The sequence below is a fragment of the Heloderma suspectum genome, chromosome 10, assembly GCF_057233095.1.
Source record: "Heloderma suspectum isolate Gila_16-S chromosome 10, 16-S_ref, whole genome shotgun sequence".
Lineage (NCBI taxonomy): Eukaryota > Metazoa > Chordata > Lepidosauria > Squamata > Helodermatidae > Heloderma > Heloderma suspectum.
In genome coordinates, this window is record NC_139467.1 from 2403512 (window position 1) to 2423180 (window position 19669).

The following is a 19669-nucleotide window of genomic DNA, read 5'->3' on the forward strand; positions in this document are numbered from 1 at the left end:
AAATGCACAAACAATTATTTATTGAACAGTCTCTTTCAATGGAACAACTACTTCCAGTCCACAGGAAATGAGGTGATCACAAACAAGGGTTGGGTCTGGTGGGAAGTTATTGGTGGGTGCTGGATAAAAGGGGAGGCCTGGTAAAAACAGAGCCTTCTCTCCCAGGCCTTCTGAGCCTCAAGCTTCTTTGCTGGCTGGGTCAAAAGTAAGGAAAGACCCCTGCCCAAAGGAACACCCCTTCTGGTTCATCTCAGGCTTCTAGGGTCCAGCTACAGCAGGCCTGGCTAGCAGATCCTTGATCTCCCCACCCACAGTATAAACACAAACATTTCTTATACTTTAATGCAGTACAGAACTGGGGGCAGCACATTTCCTGGTCCAGGGTGCCTGTGGGAGCAGAGGGGCTGCCAGCCCTGTGTCCATCAAGGTTGCTGTCAGCCCCACCCTGAGGCCAGCTGATGCCAGTGAGTGGGAAAGGGCTCCCCATCTGCCGCTCCCTAGCAACACCTGCAGCAAGGGCAATGCATTTATCAAACAGCGTCCAGGGTGGAGGAGACCCTGAAGAGGAGCACCCCTACTGAGCCCACCGATGTGCACCTGGAGTCAGGACACCTGCTGCTGTTCACCCTGGTCTCCATCTCCCTCCGTTTGTTGTCTCCCCTGCATCCACTGCTAGACTGCAAGCACCTTGGGGCAAAGACCTGGCCACGCATTCTTTGCAAAATGCCTCGCGTGTGGGTGGTGGCGTATAGACAACGGGTCATGATAATAAAGACCACTTTGCTCTGCCTGCTCCCTCAAACGTTCAGGCCCCTTAAAAGGATTCTGTGGAAGAGGCGACTCCCGCAGCTGCTGTGGCGTGGTGTGGCGTGCAGTGGGCCTGGGTGGGCAGCCGTGGCTGCTAGCGGGTGGTGCCACAGAGTCTGGGAGGGTACTCCCCAGCTCTCTCAGGCAGAGATACAGACAGTAGTGCATATTTTGACTGTTCCCTGTGGTAGGAAAACAGTTTTAGAGAACACACCATTGCTTGCCCCTCTAGGGAAAAGGGCTTGCCTGGGTGAAGGTTTAGCCCGCATGGCGCTTTTCACAACAGTGCTGCAAGACTCCCACCTGAAAACATTCCAGGACCAGGAGGAAAAAGCGATTCTAACAGAAGCATACAGGGGCAGGCATCTTCCTTGGCCCGACTCGTTTTGTGTGGTTCCCCTGTCAATGCGCCCTGGTGAGCAAGAGCTGTGATCGGGGGAGGCGGCGTGGCGTGTGTTTCCTTAGTCCGAACACCTCCAGTCTCTAATTGGAAGGGGATGTCATAAATCCAAACGCAACAAAGCCTCCTGAGTTGGGCTATGCATGATTTGCTAAGAAAAAACAGCCCTCAGATCTCTGCATCAGTTCTCATCCACTCACCGCTCACTTAATGAAGCAGGGCCAGTGTTGCAGGCAGGCATGGCTGGGCCCCTGCTGAGCTCCCCCCCCCAGCAGGGGCCCCCTGGCAAGAGCCCTCGGGCCCAGCTCCCCCTCTTCCCCAGGGCCACCTGCTTGTTCCCCTGCCTCTCGCTCCGGCCCAGGCAGCAGGAGTGGCGAGCAGGAGATGCCGCGGCCTGCCCACTGTGGCAACTATCCATGTAAGAGGTGTCCTGGCCCCCATCCTGAGCAGCAGCTCAGACCCCGACTCTGACCCAGATGGGGACTGGCAAGATGAATTGGACCAGCAGCATCGGAAGCAGAGGAGCTGGATTCCGATCCAGGCCCCAACGTCACTCCTGAGCTTCGCGGCCAGGGCTCCTTCCAGCCAGGACCTCCAGAGACATTAAACCCAGAGCCCACTCCCCATCCACCCCATGAGGAACCCTCCCCCTCGACACCAAGGACCACACAGCCCCAGTGCCTGCTCGTCTGCCCTGGTAACCAGCCTGGGGAGAAGTAACGGAGAGGCCATAGGGCTGCCCCACCCTCTGCCAGCCCTCATGGGAGTGGTGTGGGGAGCAGAGACCAGCAAAGGGGAATTCAGCCCAGTAGGGATGAAAGGGTTCAGTTCAGCCCCCCCAGCTCCTTGGAGCAGGTTGCTCTCTTGGAGCTCTCTGTGGTTCTGCAACTCCAGCCTGCCTTGTTTCAGGGGCTTCAGGACAGGACAGCAGCCAGGATCTCACCTCCAGACACAGCTGTTTAATCCCCTCCACACACACACCACCTTCCCAATTCCTCCCTCCTGGCTCTGGGGCAGGTTGTACAGCCCCAGTTGTCCCTTGTTCGTCCCTCTGGCCCAATTCCCATGGCAAACCCTTTTCCCTGGCTGGCTCTGTTTCCCCACCCTTTCAAGAGCCAAAACATACATCTCAGCCCAACTGCAAGGTGGAGGCCAGGCCAGTTCACCGCTGCCTTTCTGAAGAACCCCTTCACAAGCAAGAGCATTCATCAGATGGAAAGAAAACGTGGCCATCGGGGAGCCGGGATGAATCTCTCCTCTTTGGGGGCCATGGATGCACAGACTGGGCGACCACACTTCCTGCTGGACAGAAACAGGCTGAGCTAGCATAGCCCCGTGGCAAGGGGCTCTACGCTTAGCCCGCAGCTGGAACAAAGACCAGGAGATGTCAGCAAGGCAGGGATGGAGGGAGCACAGCTCGGGGCTGCCGCAAGAAGGGCAGGAGGCTGCAGCTGAGGCACTGCTGGAGGCATTCCTCCGTAGGGGCAGGATTCTCCTCTCGCCTCTTGCTGCTTCCCCTGCTGAGGACACATCAGCCTCTGCCCTGTGTGCTGCCTCCTGGGGCAGCACTCCTGTCCCTTGGGAGCCCAAATCCTGGCCTCTGTTCTGCCTGGAGAGGCCTTGCTGGCTGCAGAGGCAGGAGCGCAGTGGCCAGCCGTCGCAGAGGCAGGGATCCCTCGCAGGGACCGGAAGTCAGGTTGGAGGGGAGGGGAGCAGGTGGCCCTGGAGCCCCTGGCCTGGTTGTTGTGACAAAGGAGGCTTGAGGCAGGCTGCGTGGTGTGCGGAAGAGGTGCAGCAGAGTTGCTGGGAGACGCCCCACGCAGCAAGAGAAAGCTCGGGACGGGGGTGGCTGCATTCTCTCCTTTTCTCTTCCCCTCCTCTCATGGGTGATGGTGGGCCGCTCCCTCTTGCTCTCCACGCAGGCCTCTCCCAGGAGCCCCTGGGGACAAGAAAGAGCTGTTTGCCAGCTGCTCTTAGCCCAGCCCCAAACTGCAGCGGGGTTGCCTGCCTTCGGGGTGTTTCCCCTGCTCCCTCTTCAGCATCCAAGTGGGTGCGTGAGGGAGGCACAGGATTAACAACACAGGGATGCCTTGCTCCATGCAGACCCATGCAGACATTGCTTTGGCCAGCTGCGTAGCTGCACCCTCATGTCGGCATAATCTTGGCCTTCATTTGCAGGGTGAAATATAAGCCCGATCCTGGGTGGTGAGTGGGGCCTGCTTGCAGAAAAACACTATCAGATCCTTCCCAAGAGCTTTGCATTTCTGCCTGTAGTACTCACACGGGCATCCTACAACCAGGAACTGGTCCTGGCTGCTTTCTCACAGACATACGGCCAATGTCTATAACAGGAACCTGCACTCAGGCCTTCTTGGCTCATGTATGCGCAATCACCATTAGATGGCTTCACAACTCTGAAAGAAAAAGAAAATGCACCAAGAAAACAAAAGGTGACAATCCCGTCCAGCCATTCATGATCTCTCGCTATCAGTCACTGTGGGGCTGTTCCACATTTTGTAGCATCCAACTGGCCGGATCTGGCTGTAACCCAAGATGACTCCCCAAGGTGGAGCCAGAATGTCTCCTGGGCAACCCCTGCAAAAGGAGGGAACATGGATCTCCAGACTAGGGAATGCCAATTTCTTTATCTTTGAGGAAGGGGGGAGAATTTCTGTTCTCCAGAGACTAGTCCACCCTCTCCCAAATGGCCAGGCTCTAGAATAAAACTGCCATTGTCTACCAGTAACACAGGCCTCAGAGGTACAGTGTCCAATGCAAACGGATGTTGTGTGTCACCGGCGGGGGCAGGGGGGGGAGCTGAGGGATACAAGTTCTTGCTTAATACCCCTCGTGAGGGGTCTCATTGCTTCTCATTGCTCCCGGAGTTGTTCTGGAGGCCAGATCCAGTCCTCAGGCTCTCAATTGCCCCCCCCCCCCCCGCTCTAGGCTATTTTCCAACAGCTCAGAGATGGCCCAGGCCAGCTCCTCTCAGAGCCCAGAGACAATATTGATCTGATCACGCTGATTTTGTGAGTCGCCACATCTGAAAAATGATCAGTATAAGAAGGCATAACATGTCCATCTAATATGTTCTGCACCTGCGAGGGTGGGAGGAACTGGGACCACTCCTGGACCCCATCCAGTCTGAACGTATCTTGTTGATGGGTAACAAATGGTAGGCCTTCTCTTCCCCACTTACCCTTCAAAGCGTGAGCCATCAATCCAAAGCCAACTCCAGTAATAATTCTGCCTTGTTTCTTTTAGTCCAATCCAGTATGAACGTGAATGCTGCTGAAAATTCAAAACAAAAGAGTTGAGCTACTTAAGCATCTCAGTCTGGGATGATTTCTACAGCTGGAGGGTGGGGGAGCGCTGTTAATTTGGGGGAGGGCGCTTGATGGAGAGAGGGGCCCCCACTGGGCAGAAGGTCTTCCCAACACTAGTCTCTCTTTTCCCCCTCAGTGCAGTCCAGTCAGGAAAACGGCTGGGAAACACTGCCTCCCCCCTTCCAGGTGCAACACGGCCCGAGATGGAGGAGGCAAGTCCCCCCTCCAAAAAGTTCTCCTGACTAACCACCCCCTTCTTGACAAAGTGTTTCACCACTTTCTCAAGAAAAAACCAGCAGAGGGAGGGAAACCCCCAGAGAGCTTCGGCTATTGGGTGGTATAGAAATGTAATTAAATAAATGAATAAAATAAACACCTTCTCTGTTCTTTTGGGACCACAAGCTCGCTAGGGGTGCAGCTCGGTAGTGGGAAATGGAAGTGGGGCGGTGCTGTCCTTCTGTACAGGCCAGCCTTCCCCAACCTGGTGGCCTCTGGGTGGACTACAACTCCCAGCATCCTCAGCCAGCATGGGCAGGCCACATCTGGAGAGCACCAGGTTGGGGGAGCTGGTACAGGCTTTAGATTGGGATGGTTTAGGTGTCCACTGACCTGTCTTGGGACAGATATGGAACTAGACTGTTCCACTCTGGCCTGTTTTTGAGCCCCCTGGGTTGCCCAACATTTTCATGTTTGCACGTGGAGCTGCCTTTGGATTTCTCCTTCTGGCCAGTAGGGCTTGACACCCCACCCCAGCCCACCCCTCCCACTAGAGCCATTTGCATCGGACCATTCTTCTTTCCACAGCCCATAGATCTGCAGCATTCCAGGGGTCTTTTAGAATAAGCAGCTGAGACGATCTCTGACGACAGTCATCCTTGCTGGTTTCCCAAGACTTGTGTTCACTTGAAATCCAGAGGCATTTCCATCGGAAGAGCATCCATTCAGGGGGACAGCAGCCTGGTGAAGAAGACATGAGGGCAAGAGAGACTTTGCTGGTCTTGAGCTGCAGTTATGGCCTGCAGAGGTAGTATTTGTCTTGGGAGGGGGCCTGATTTATTCCCAGATAAAGCACTGCCCAATATTTACTGTGTTTGCACCCCTTTTTGGAGCGTGGTGGGCCCAGAGAAGGAGGGCACATAAATAATGCTGCTACCTCTTTAAAAAAAGCCATCTCAGATGTGTGCATTGGGGAGGGGCGGCTTTCTCTTGCATATTGCCACCTTCCTAACAGACAGATGCCTATATTTCACAGTCTGTATTTCAAATTCAGACAGGGTGGGAAATAGTGGGCAAGCCATTTCAGAGTGGGCATTTGACCTCCCTTCCTTTCCCCTCTGGTACTGGCTAAATCCTACACAAGATCCTGCTTCATCAGAATACCGAAGTAACGTGAATATCTCTGAACAATGGTATATATATATATGAATAAAACTACTACTAAACATAAATAATATACAATGGACTGAGAAAGGTGGCACAGTGGAAGAAAGTAACAGGATCACAATGCAGGACTGAAATGTCAAGAGAGGAACTTCTCAATGTAACGTACATGAATGTAATTCATAACGCACATTTCCCAGAGCATCAAAGCATGAAGTGCTCAGAACCACTGCAACACATCAGAGGACAGTGTGCATGTGTCTTGTGAGTGTTTGACCTTTCAATTTTGCAGTCAGAGAACTGCCCCGAATCTCTACATCACCCATGAAACCCTGTCATTTTTTTCTACTTGTAATTGTATAAAAAGGAAAAAGGCTCTCTGTCCCCCCAGCCCCCTTCAAGTAGGAAGGCAAGGTAAAGAGATAAGAAGAAAATGAGAGAGAGCAGGACTAGGTAAAGACTGCTAAGGGAGCGAGGGCCGTGGCAGCAATGGGGTGACCGGCCGCAGAGACACTGGCCTTGCAAGACCTCCTGATTGTGCGAAAAGACTCGTGCCACATCTCGCTTGGCCTGAAGATTGCGGCCTTCCCAGGGCCAAGGCCAACGGTCCCTCCTCTGTCCTCCTCCTCCATGGCCTGTCCGCTACTTTGGTGGATAAGAAATGAGCAAACAAGCACACAACTGTGAATGGGTCAGGTAATAATAGTATAATGTTATAACTATATGAACACACAATGAACATAGTGGGTGTAAGTGATCTATTTAAAATAGATTATTGTTGGAACAATATAATTATAATATGAAAACAATATGAATACAATTGTACATATACTGGAAGATAACAGAAGCAATCTATGATTCTATGAATATATTATTCCTTTCAAATCAAGTCCAAATTAAGAAAACGCGTTTTGGATGCTCCCTTGGTGCAACACTTTGCAGAATGGGCTCGTACGCATGAGGACTTTAAGTTCCTAGTTATAGATAGAATTTATTCTCATAAATACAATTGGACAGATTATAACAGTTTACTGCTATGTAAGGAGGTTGAGCGGATCTTCAAACTACAGTCTGTGATCCCTAAAGGTTTGAATGTTTCTCTGGATCTGGCATCTTTTGTGTAATATATAAAGGCATTTGTACTGGAGATATTTTTTTGATGGCATATGAAGCCAAATACTATTACTATTATTATTAATTAAATTTCTTAATCGCCCATCTGGCCGGTCACCTGGCCACTCTGGGCGATGTACAATGGTACAATTTAAAACAGTAAAATTATACATTAAAACATTATTTAAAAATACCCTAACCCACCCCAAATGCCTACCTGAATAACCAAGTTTTCAGTGCGTGGCGGAAGCTCATTAGAAGGAGCATGGCAGAGTTCCCTAGGGAGGGAGTTCCACAGAGTGGGGGCCACCACAGAGAAGGCCCTCTCCCTCATCCTCACCAGCCTAGCTGTCCTGGCTGATGGGACAGAGAGAAGGCCATCCGAGGCTGATCTTGTTAAGCGGCCTGTCTGGTGTTGCTGGAGGCGCTCTTTGAGATTGGCTGGGCTGGAACCATAGAGGGTTTTAAAGGTCAAAACCAACACCGTGAATTTGGCCCAGAAAACAACTGGTAACCAGTGCAACTCCTTCAGCACTGGAGTGATGTGATTACACTGGCAGCTGCCTTTAATCAGGGGAGCCGCCGCATTCTGTACCAGCTGCAGCTTCTGACCCGTCTTCAAGGGTAACCCCACGTAGAGTGCATTACAGTAGTCTAGACGAGAGGAGCCCAGGGCATGTACTACTGATGAGAGCAGATGGTCAGGAAGGAAGGGGCGCAGCCGTCGTATCAGATGGAGTTGATACAGCGCTGTCCGGCTCACAGCTGACACCTGAGCCTCCATGGGCTCTCCCACACTGGAGGCCTTCAAGATGAGGCTGGACAGCCATCTGTCAGGGATGCTCTGATTTGGATTCCTGCATTGAGTAGGGGGTTGGACTCGATGGCCTTGCAGGCCCCTTCCAACCCCACTATTCTATGATTCTGTGGACAGCTGGGAGTCTAAAATGACCCCCAGGCTGCGGACCTGGTCTTTCAAGGGTAGCCGTACCCCATTAAACACCAGGTCAACATCCCCCAACCTCCTCTTGTCTCCCACCAGAAGTACCTCAGTCTTGTCAGGGTTCAGCTTCAGCTTATTCCTCCCCATCCAGCCACTCACTGTCTCCAGACATTTAGACAGGGATTCCACGGCCAACCCTGGTGAAGATTTGAACGAGAGGTAGAGCTGTGTATCATCCGCATATTGATGACACCGCACCCCAAACCTCCTGATGGTAGCCCCCAGCGGCTTCACATAGATGTTAAATAGCACCAGGGAGAGGATGGAACCCTGTGGCACCCCACAAGTGAGCGGCCACAGATCCGAAACCTCCTCTCCCAGTGCTACCCTCTGGTACCTACCGGAGAGGAAGGACCAGAACCACTGTAATATGGTGTCTCCAATGCCCACCCCGTCCAGGCAGTCCAGCAGGGTATCATGGTCAACGGTATTAAAAGCCACTGAGAGGTCGAGAACAAGGAAGGAGCATTCACCCCTATCCAAAGTCCTCCTCATATCATCCACCAAGGCGACCAAGGCCGTTTCTGTCCCAGGCCCAGGCCTGAAGCCCGACTGAAATGGATCTAGATAATCAGCTTCTTCCAAGTGTGCCTTCAACAGCATCACTCAATCACCACTCAATCACCTTGCCCCAAAATGGCAGATTCAAGACTGGGTGAAAGTTGTTCAAAACTTAGGGATCTAAGGAGGGCTTCTTTAAGAGCGGTCCTATCACTGCCTCTTTGAGGGCAGATGGCATCACTCCCTCCTCAAGGGAGGCGTTCACCACCGCCCTGATCCCCTCACCCAGCCTCTCTCTGCAGCCCATAATGAGCCAAGATGGGCAAGGATCAAGTAAGCAGGTGGTCGGCCTTACAGATGAAAGCACCTTGTCCACTTCATCAGAAGGAAGAAGCTGGAACCGATCCCACAAAACCGATTTGCCACAGGCCGCCTCTCGCTCACCAACTGTATCCATGGCGCATGGAATAACGCTCCTGATCCGATCAATTTTATCCGCAAAGTGCCTTGCCGAGGCCTCACAGGAGGCCTTAGAATGCTCCAGTGGTTCCAGAGCCACTGGACCAACCAGGCTCCGGACCACTTGGAACAGCCTCCGGGGACAGCACTCTGCGGACGCGATAGAGGCAGCACAGTATTCTTTTTTTGCTGCCTTCACCACCACATGATAGGCTGAAGATACAGCTCTAGCCCGTGTCCGATCGTCTTCGGAGTGAGACTTCCGACACTGGCACTCTAGCCATCTCAACTCCTGTTTCAGGGCTCGTAACTGTGGACTGAACCATGGTGCAGTCCGAGCCCTGTTCAGGGGGAGAGGGCGTTTCGGAGCCACCCGATCTAATGCCCCAGTGATTGCAGCATTCCAGCCACCCACCAGGGCCTCGACCGAGTGGCCGTTGGCGTGCTCCAGAGAATCCCCAAGCACGTTCAGGAATCCATTCGGATCCATAAGGCGCCTGGGGCGGACCATTTTAATGGGTCCTCCGCCCCTGTGGAGGGGTTGTGGAACCGAGAAGTCCAACATCACCAGATAGTGATCTGACCATGTCAAGGGGGTAGTGGATATACCTTCGACTTCCAGATCACTCCCCGCTTCTCCAGAATCAAACACAAGGTCTAGCGCATGACCGGCTACATGGGTGGGCCCAGTTGGAATAGTGTGCAGCTCCCAGGAAGCCATGGTCTCCATGAAGTCCTGAGGTGCCCCCGTGAGGATGGCCTCTGAATGTACATTGAAGTCCCCCAACACCAGTAAGTTAGGGGACTGCACACGCACATCAGAGACCACCTCAAGCACCTCAGCCAGGGAGTCAGTCGCGCAGTGGGGTGGACGGTACACGAGAAGAATCTGCAGACTGCCCTTCAGGCTCGACCTCCAGTACATGCACTCAGCAACCTTGGTCTCCCGGAGAGGGGGTCTGGTGAAGACCATGGACTCCTGGTAGATAACAGCCACTCCCCCTCCCCGATCCCCAGCCCTCGGCTGCTGTGCATACGAAAACCCGGCTGGGCACATGGCTGCAAGGGTTGGAGCAGCAGCCTCGGCCAGCCAGGTCTCCATAATACATGCCAGGTCTGCACCCTCATCCAGGACCATGTCATGGATGAGGCATGTTTTCTGGGTAACAGACCTGGCATTGCAGAGCAGCAAATGAAGGCCAGAAAATGGAGTCATGCCTCCCCAGCCATCCTTTGGCTCTGGGCAGGCCTGGATCAGGGGACAGATATTACACATCTCTCCCTTGTTCCCCTTACCCGGCATGGCCTGCCCTAGTGCTCCGCCAGCGCCTGCCGCCCAGCCTCGGTATGTTCTGGCCCCCAACACTCCCCTCACTGCCTCTGTCAGGTGGACACATGCCCCCTCGCTCCTGCCTATCAGGCAGGCTACCCACCCCTAAAAACACAACCAACCCTCCCCAACCAACAGTTAAACAAAAATCAAAACAAAAGATCCCCTTTACCAATACTGGCTCTCCCAGGCCACCTCAGCCAGCCAGCTTATACCTTTAACAGCAACGTGGATGACTTAGCCTTCTTTCAATGCTGGATATTTAAAACCTGCTACGAATTGGTAGTGATCCCTTCATGGATCACTGCCTTGTTGTGGCGAAGGGGCTTGCGTAACTCAGTGAAGCCATAAGCTATGCCGTGCAGGGCCACCCAAGACGGACAGGTCATGGCAGAGAGTTCTGACAAAATGTGGTCCACTGGAGAAGGAAATGGCAACCCACTCCAGTATTCTTGCCAAGAAAACCCCATGGAACGTATCACAAGGCTGAAAGAGATGACGCCGGAAGATGAGCCCCTCAGGTCGGAAGGTGTCCAATATACTACTGGGGAAGAGCAGAGGGTATTTCCAAGTAGCGCCAGAAAGAGTGAAGCGGCTGGGCCAAAGCCGAAAGGACACTCAGCTGTGGATGTGTCTGGTGGTGAAAAGAAAATCCGATGCTGTAAAGAACAATATTGTTTAGGAACCTGGAATGTCAGATCAATGAATCAAGGTAAGCTGGAGGTGGTCAAACATGAGATGGCAAGATTGAACATCGACATCTTGGGAATCAGCGAACTAAAATGGACAGGCATGGGCGAATTTAATTCAGGTGACCATCATATCTACTACTGTGGGCAAGAATCCCTTAGAAGAAATGGAGTAGCACTCATAGTCAACAAAAGGGTGGGAAAAGCAGTACTGGGGTACAATCTCAAAAACAACAGAATGATCTCAGTATGAATCCAAGGCAAACCATTCAACATCACAGTAATTCAAGTCTATGCCCAAGCACTGATGCTGAAGAAGCTGAGGTTGATCGGTTCTATGAAGACCTACAACACCTTCTAGAACTAACACCAAAAAAAGATGTCCTCTTCATCATAGGGGATTGGAATGCTAAAGTAGGAAGTCAAGAAATCACCGGGATAACAGGCAAGCGTGGCCTTGGTGTACAAAATGAAGCAGGATAAAGGCTTACAAGGTTTTGCCAAGAGAACACGCTGATCATAGCAAACACTCTTTTCCAACAGCACAAGAGGCGACTTTACACATGGACATCACCAGATGGTCAATATCGAAATCAGATTGATTATGTCCTTTGCAGCCAAAGATGGAGAAGCTCCATACAGTCAGTCAAAACAAGACCTGGAGCTGACTGTGGCTCAGATCATGAGCTTCTTGTTCCAAATTTCGGCTTAAATTGAAGAACGTAGGGAAAACCACTAAACCATTCAGGTATGACCTCAATCATATCCCTTATGAATATACAGTGGAGGTGAGGAATAGATTTCAGGGATTAGACCTGATAGACAGAGTGCCTGAGGAACTATGGACAGAGGTCCGTAACAGTGTTCAGGAGGCAGCAATGAAATCCATCCCAAAGAAAAAGAAATGCAAGAAAGCAAAGTGGCTGTCTGAGGAGGCTTTACAAGTAGCTGAAGAAAGAAGGGAAGCGAAAAGCAAGGGAGAAAGGGGAAGATATATCCAACTGAATGCAGAGTTCCAGAGAATAGCAAGGAGAGACAAGAAGGCCTTCTTAAATGAACAATGCAAAGAAATTGAGGAAAACAACAGAATGGGAAAGACTAGAGATCTCTTCAAGAAAATTGGAGATCTCAAGGGAACGCTTTGTGCAAAGATGGGCATGATAAAGGACAAAGAAGGCAGGGACCTAACAGAAGCAGATGAGATTAAGAAGAGGTGGCAAGAATACACAGAAGAACTGGACAGGAAAGATCTGAATGTCCCTGATAGCCATGAGAGTGCGGTCACTGAACTTGAGCCGGACATCCCAGAGAGTGAAGTCAAGTGGACCTTAGGAAGCATTAGTAACAACAAAGCTAGCGGAGATGACAGTATTCCAGCTAAGCTATTTAAAATCCTAAAAGATGATGCTGTTAAAGTGTTGCATTCAATATGCCAACAAATTTGGAACACTCCACAGTGGCCGCAAGACTGGAAAAGGTCAGTTTACATTCCAATTCCAAAGAAGGGCAACGCCAAAGAGTGTTCAAACTACCACACAATTGTGCTCATTTCACATGCCAGCAAGGTTATGCTCAAAATCCTACAAGCTAGGCTTCAGCAGTATGCAAACTGAGAACTACCAGAAGTACAAGCTGGATTTCGAAGAGGCAGAGGAACTAGAGATCAAATCACCAACATTCGCTGGATCATGGAGAAAGCAAGAGAATTCCAGAAAAACTTCTATTTCTGCTTCACTGACTACGCTAAAGCCTTTGATTGTGTGGATCACAACAAACTGTGGCAAATTCTTAAAGTGATGGGAGTACCAGACCACCTTACCTGTCTCCTGAGAAACCTGTACGAGGGTCAAGAAGCAACAGTAAGAACCAGACATGGAACAACCGAGTGGTTCAAAATTGGGAAAGGAGTACGACAAGGCTGCATATTGTCGCCCTGCTTATTTAACTTATATGCAGAGTACATCATGAGAAATGCCGGGTTGGATGAATCAGAGGTCGGAATTAAGATTGCCGGGAGAATTATCAACAACCTCCGATATGCAGACGATACCACCCTACGCTTGCTCCTTGGGAGGAAAGCTATGGCAAACCTAGACAGCATAGTCAGAAGCAGAGACATCACCTTGCCGACAAAGGTCCGTCTAATCAAAGCTATGGTTTTCCCAGTAGCAACGTATCGCTGTGAGAGCTGGACTATAAGGAAGGCTGAGCGCCGAAGAATCGATGCTTTCGAACTGTGGTGCTGGAGAAGACTCTTACGAGTGCCCTGGACTGCAAGGAGGTCAAATCAGTCCATCCTAAAGGAAATCAGCCCTGAGTGCTCATTGGAAGGACAGAGACTGAAGCTGAAGCTCCAATATTTTGGCCACCTAATGCGAAGAGAAAACTCCCTGGAAAAGACCCTGATGCTGGGAAAGACTGAAGGCAAAAGGAGAAGGGGACGGCAGAGGATGAGATGGCTAGATAGCATCACCGATGCAATGAATATGAACTTGAGCACGCTTCGGGAGAGAGCAGAGGACAGGAAGGCCTGCCGTGCTATGGTCCATGGGGTCACGAAGAGTCGGACATGACTGAACGACTGAACAACAACAACGAATTGGTATGCTCACAGCTCTCGACTCAACTTATTGATGTTAGAGCAGGAGAAATCATCAGCCTGTGGTCTGAGGTTTGTTTGGTTACCTTTTGTCTCATTTCAAATAAATTTTTTGGTGCTATACCAATACTATATGCTTTAAGTGTTGTTCTTTCTTAGCTCTGTGAAGCTCTATGAGATAAAATGCAAGCTATGCCAGTGGATTAAGCGGCTTCATTCAAAAACTATTCAGATTACAATACGGCCACAGCGTTTTTTGTTGAGTCTAAGGACGGTGAGTTGAAACAATTTCCTTGCTTATAAAGTACAGCCCCGCTTTCACATAAATAATTTTTGATAAGATTATGATAACAATTCTTAACAAGAATGTTTGTGTTTATTTGAATGTTTTTGTACATGTACATATTATGATAATAAATGACAACTAATGTGAATATAAATATAATACTGTGTGTGTGCCTATGTGCATATATATATGACTGCAGATTTTAATATCTTTACAGTTATTATTTATCTGAAGAAGCAACTCATACGTGAAACAGGATTACACCGGATTCCTGTAAGACTTTTTGGATGGACTTTGAGATCCTTTGAACAAATTATAATATTTATATGTATATACCTGTGATACAGATGCTTCTGTTATCTTCCAGTATATGTACAATTGTATTCATATTGTTTTCATATTATAGTTACATTGTTCCAACAATAACCTATTTTAAATAGATCACTTACACCCACTACGTTCATTGTGCGCTCATGTTGTTATAACATTGTACTAGCATCACCTGACCCATTCACAGTTGTGCGCTTGTTTGCTCATTTATTGGTTGCCACAACTGGGCCCTTTTGTACTCTGCTGCTTCGGCCGACCGCGTTCTCCCCGACTGGCAGTGCCTCGCCTCAGATGGCGGTTTTCAGGCCCCTCTTCTCAGCTTTGGTCTCGCTGCCCTCGGGCTCCCCGCTCCCTGCTGGGGCCCTGTGTGGGGCCCCCCGCGTTTCCGCCCCTGGGCTGGATGCGCCTGATCTCGGAAGCTAAGCAGGGTCAGCCCCGGGCAGTCGGCGGACGGGAGGCTGCCCGGGAACCAGGCTTCCTGTGCCGAGCCGGGGGCTGGACTCGATGGCCTCGCAGGCCCCCAGCCCTCCGACCCCCTGATCCCGAGCACGTTCCCGCCCAGGCCCCTGGCGGCCGCGGCCACCCCTCTGCGGACCACGCCCGCCGTGCCTCGCTCCTGCAGCCCTCCCCTCCCCTCCCCTCGCCTCGCCTCGCCCCCCTCCCCTCGCCCGTCGCCGCGCGCCCCGCCCCCCCGGAAGCGCGCGGGAGGCGCCCCGCCGCCCGGCCCGAGCGGGCCCCGGGGCGGGGGCCAGCGGGACATACCGATCTCCTGGCACGAGCCGGCGAGGGCCAGCTGCGCCTGCAGCCGCCGCGCCGCCCCCTCCGCGTCCTCCTTCTCCCGCTGCAGGCGAGCCAGGCCGAGGTGCGCCCGCTGCAGCGCTTCTTCCCGCCGCTGCAGCAGTTGCTGGCTTCCGTTCGCAGCCGTCCAGCTGTCCAGGAGGGCCGCCCTGGTGGAGTTGAGGGCCGCCCCGGCCTCGCGCAGCCGCCGCCGGGCCTGCGCCAGGCTCTCCTCCCGGGCGCGGGCGCTCCGCTGCAGGGCGCCGCTGGCCGCCGCGTGGGCGCGGGACGCGCGCTGCAGCTGCCGCGAGGCTTGCCAGTCTGCGGAGCACAGCCGGGCCGGCGTGAGCGGGGCTCCGCGGAGCGCGCCGGGCTGCGGGCGGCGCCGGCCCGCGCGCCCCTCGGGGCGGGCGGAGGAGCCCCGCAGCCTTGCGCTCGTGGCCCGGGGCGGGGCGGGGCGGGGCGGCGAGTCCGGCCCGGTTCCAGCCGGGGCCCGGGGAGCTGCCCCGCGGAGCTGGCCGGGCCCGCGGGGCCGCGCCCTCGCCCTGGGAAGCCTGCCCGCGGGGCGGGGCGGGGCGGGGCGAGGCGGGGCGGGGCGGGGAGCACGGCGCCGGCTACTCACAGCAGACCCCGAATCCGACGGTGGTGGCCAGGAGGAGGAGGCAGGCGCCCGCCAGCGCCGCGCGCCAGCGCCGGCCGCTCCGCTCTGGAAGGGAGACCCGCGCGGTGAGCTGGGCTGGGCTGGACGACGCGCCGCCGCCCCGCCGCAGGCCGGGGGCAGCGGCGGCGAGCCGGACGCGCCGCAGCGCCCGGGCAGGGCGGGCCGAGCCCACCCCCAGGCGGGCACGGCGCGGCCGCCACCGTCGGGCCTGCCGGGCGGGACACGGGCCGCTGCCTGCCGCAGAGGCAGACCCTCGGCCTGTCGAGCCCAGCCTTGTCCCCGCCGCCCCGGCAGGGCTCTTTCCTAGGGGTGCCGCCCTCCACGAGTGATTCGCCGCGGCCTGGCTGCATTTGGAGGGCGTTCAGGGCGCATGATGCCGTGGCCACCTCACTGCCCTCCTGGAGAGCTTTGCAGAAAAACCGCGTTTTCTGAGACTACTTTTAGTCCGATTGTTGTCCTTAATTCTGCACTTCTGTTGTAGCAATCCTCCGCATTTACTTCAGCATGACAGCCCTGCCCAGGGGAGGGTCTTTCACCTGGCCATGAGCTCCCTGACCCTGGTCAAGGGGTGTGCCCCCACTCTTTCCCCTCCCTGTGTTTCCCCAAAGTTTCTCCCATTTTGCAGCTGGTCATTCAGGAGTTCTGAGCTACCTCATGGTATTTACCTCGCCTTGCCCACCACTAACCTCTGGTGGCCATCCCCCCCCCCCCCAGTGTAGACGTGTTCTGCTTGGCAGTCTCTACCTTAAAAAAAAAAATCCCCTTAAAAGCACAGCGTCGAAATAGCACATTGCCACTCCATTGTGAACCTTAAGGAAGCGCTCCAGTTTCACCAACCACAGCTGCCTCGGGGGCAGGGGGACTGGAGTTATTTACAAGTGAGGTATGGGGTGGTTGGACGTAGGGTAAAAAAAAAACAGTGGGGAGAGCAATGAGGGAGGCTTGTTTCCCACCCGTCTAGACTCCCTGCTGCTACTACATTATGAATGATCCTGTAAACCAGAAAGAATGTTACCACGATAAAACGACAAAACAGAGAAGGGATTTTACATAACTGGGAAAACAGAGAACATCAAAGAACCCCTCATTTTACCACAGAGCGGGGACACTCGATCACTTCAGTTAGCCTGCTTTCAGTCTTTAACATTTCCCACCCCCACCCCTCTTCTGTGCATGTTAACTCAGCAATAAGAAATAAATCTCACCCCCCTGCAGTGAAAGGGTTAAAGGCTAAAGCGCTCTTTCACTTTTCCTTCTGCAAATGTCATGGGAGAGGAGCTCTGGACGACTGGGTTCACAGAGAAGTCTTCAAATTCAGAATTCAGCTTGCCCATTTTGGAGGGGATTCTCATTATTATTATTATCATCATCATCATCATCATCAAATTTTCCTCCTTTTGTTTCTCAGAACTCCTCTGGGAGACATTGGCCGCAATTCCAAACCCACTTACAGGGGAGGAAGCCCCGTTGAACCCAATGGGGCTTACTTCTGAGTAGAGATGCATAGGATTGCAATGTTCCCCATTTCTAGCTCCCCACCCCAGTTTTGCTGCATCCCAGCAATCTGCTGCAGAGTTACGGCTCCCCACCCCATCTGTCCCCATGTGTGCACTTTTGCCTACTGCCTCCACCAGCCTCCCTTTCTCCTTCCCGCTGCAATGAGAAGGCAAGACTGTTACTGTGATTTTACATCACAGGGAAGCTACAGAACATCAAAGAAGCACATCAGGACAGCAAGAGAGAAAGGAGAAGCAAAAGAGCACTTTAGGGCGAGTTCCTACAGTTAGTCTTTAACCCTTTCACTGCAGGGGAGTGAGATTTCTTACTTCTGAGTAAACATGCATGGGGGGGAAATGTTATAGATTGAAAGCAGGCTACCTTGAGTGTCCCCACTAGTGCAGTAATGTGAGGGGTCGCTGCTGCGCATTTAGGCCTGTTGCTATTGCGTTTTTAGAGGGAAAATCAATTTTTAAAAATTGGGTGGGGAGGGCTCAACATCGGTTGGGAAGGGTGGGGGCATTAACGTACACACTGGCCAGAGGAAGCAGAAGGGGTGGAACAAGGTGAGAGTGGGAGGGAGGGCACAGGCTCTCTAAATTATGACTTGGATGAGACCTCCACCCAGTAGCCACCCAAACAAGTCACAGTAAACTGCCGTGTGACCTGCCGAGAGCCTCAGAGTAGCTTGGGATAATCTGGGTTTTCAGCCCTTGTGTGTCCCCAGATGGAGCAGATTCTACTCCAGTAAAAACCAGAACAAAGTGGAGAGCGAACTAAACTCATTGCGTGGAGATTCTTCCTATCCTTACCTGGAGATGCTGCCAGGGATTGAACTTGAGACCTTCTGCATACAAGGCAGGGGCAATATCACACTGAGCTATGGCCCCTCCCTATACTGCCTTTGTTGAAAAGACACAGGTTGCTACTGATGGAGGGTAACCCAAGCCCCAAGACATGCCCTGAACAGCACCTTCCGATCATCCTCGTAGAGCAAGGTGTAGAAGGGAAACTTAGCTGGACACAGGGGCAAGGAAAAGGGTAGACCAATTTGGGTGCACCCAAGATGCCAAAGACCCATCAGAGGAGTTTCCATTCTGGGCTGTTGCCTCCCTAGAACAGTCATGTGGGAGGTCTGGATTTTTAGAACTGAGCTGAGTGGGCTGTAGAATCAGAAGCACCTGACAGTCTCTAAGCCCCGAACCCTATGGCCATGGATGGAAAGGGGGCTGGAGGAATTAATTAACTGAAAGTGTAGCTTGCTTCTTAACCAGAGTCCCCAAGGCAAACGCCAATGGACATAAAAGACAATAGTTACTTTTAAAACACCTTACAATTTACATAGTAAAACTATGAAAGAAATGGATCCAGAAGAGAAAGTCATTTGGGGGGTGGAAGAGGGACAGAAGAGGATTTTCAAAGCAGGATTTTAAAATAGTCCCAAGCAGGCAACAGTGTCAATATTAAAAGAATAAACCCATAACAAATCAATTTCAATGCCAACTCAGCTTAAAACAGTGAGAAACACATAATCTATAAATGTGTTCTTGGGTTAGGTGGGTGCATGGTGAAATGGGAAAGTCATCTGGGGACAGGGGAAGCTGAACAACTGACTTCCACCCATGCTAGAGGCTCCAGGTATGCTATGCATCTTCCCCCTTGTCTTCACCAGCTGTGTCTCTACCTGGCAGGGGGAATATTGTGTTGGGGCAAAGGTCCCACTCACCTTTAGGGGGCTCTGAGCTGACAGGGACATTCTCTTCCCCGGGACTGGCTACCTGGACGTTCTCATAGGTGAGCTCCCCATCACTTGCCTCTGGAAGAGAAGGGGGGGGTGAGGCATGAGTGGGGAGGTAGAGAGGAAGCCCAGAGGGGGGTCTGGAGCAGCTGCCTTTCTTTGGTTATAAGCTTGCTGTCCAGTTGCTGCAAAGGAGTTGGAGATTTGGAGAGAAAAGGGGTAAAGGGTCCAGAAGGACTGCCTAGGGTTGGTCACACTGTCAGCCAGGTCTGGCCAGACCTTCCTTTGGTTCAGGAGATTTCTGGCTAATTGCCCACAATGGCTGGAATGTCCTTGAGTAAGGGGGAACTCTTGGGGCACCTTTCTGGGGGGCGCCTTTCTCCCCCAGCTAAGAATGAACAAGGGTGCTGCCAGACAAGGTTTTTATAGCACCATCACCCTGCCTAATTCACAGAATGTTACAGAGGGTCCAGAAAATGTCTTCCACTCAAAACCCTCCTGTGTTTTCCCACTGCTTCTGATTTATTTTATTTATTATTTATTTATTGCATTTATATCACGCCTTTTTCCTCTTGCAAGGAACCCAAGACGGCTTACGTGGTCCTCCTCCTCTCCCTTTTATCTTCACAACAACCCCAACCCTGCGAGGTTGGGCTGAGAGTCTGCAACTGGCCCAAAGTCACCCAGTGAGCTTCCATGGCTGAGTGGGGACTAGAACCCGGATCTCCAGGCTCCCAGTCCAACACTCTCACCACTACACCACACTGGCTCTC

At 52.5% G+C, this 19669-nt stretch overlaps 2 protein-coding genes across 14 annotated transcripts in view; one reads left to right on the forward strand and one right to left on the reverse strand.

The window, feature by feature from the left end:
- The window catches only part of LOC146337434 (uncharacterized), a 20232-nt gene continuing 563 nt past the window's right edge, over window positions 1-19669 (reverse strand). The window contains exons 2-8 of one of the 7 annotated variants that reach the window (XM_084814577.1): window positions 18885-18974; window positions 15623-15706; window positions 14986-15321; window positions 5321-5490; window positions 4407-4498; window positions 3489-3621; window positions 1-3146 (exon numbers count right to left, since the gene is read on the reverse strand). In XM_084814577.1, the coding sequence (XP_084670703.1) occupies window positions 3498-3621; window positions 4407-4498; window positions 5321-5490; window positions 14986-15321; window positions 15623-15706; window positions 18885-18974 (896 nt within the window). In that variant the 3' untranslated portion in view covers window positions 1-3146; window positions 3489-3497. Of the gene's footprint in view, window positions 3147-3488; window positions 3622-4406; window positions 4499-5320; window positions 5491-6489; window positions 6559-7299; window positions 7473-7866; window positions 8167-14985; window positions 15707-18884; window positions 18975-19669 lie in introns of those variants that run through there. The other 6 variants (XM_084814575.1, XM_084814574.1, XM_084814573.1 and 3 more) reach the window with 6 other exon arrangements.
- The window catches only part of ERCC1 (ERCC excision repair 1, endonuclease non-catalytic subunit), a 25931-nt gene continuing 21175 nt past the window's right edge, over window positions 14914-19669 (forward strand). Inside the window, exon 1 of one of the 7 annotated variants that reach the window (XM_084814589.1) lies at window positions 14914-15085. The gene's annotated coding sequence lies outside the window, so the exon portion shown is untranslated. Of the gene's footprint in view, window positions 15086-15577; window positions 15727-17885; window positions 18017-19669 lie in introns of those variants that run through there. The other 6 variants (XM_084814591.1, XM_084814592.1, XM_084814588.1 and 3 more) reach the window with 6 other exon arrangements.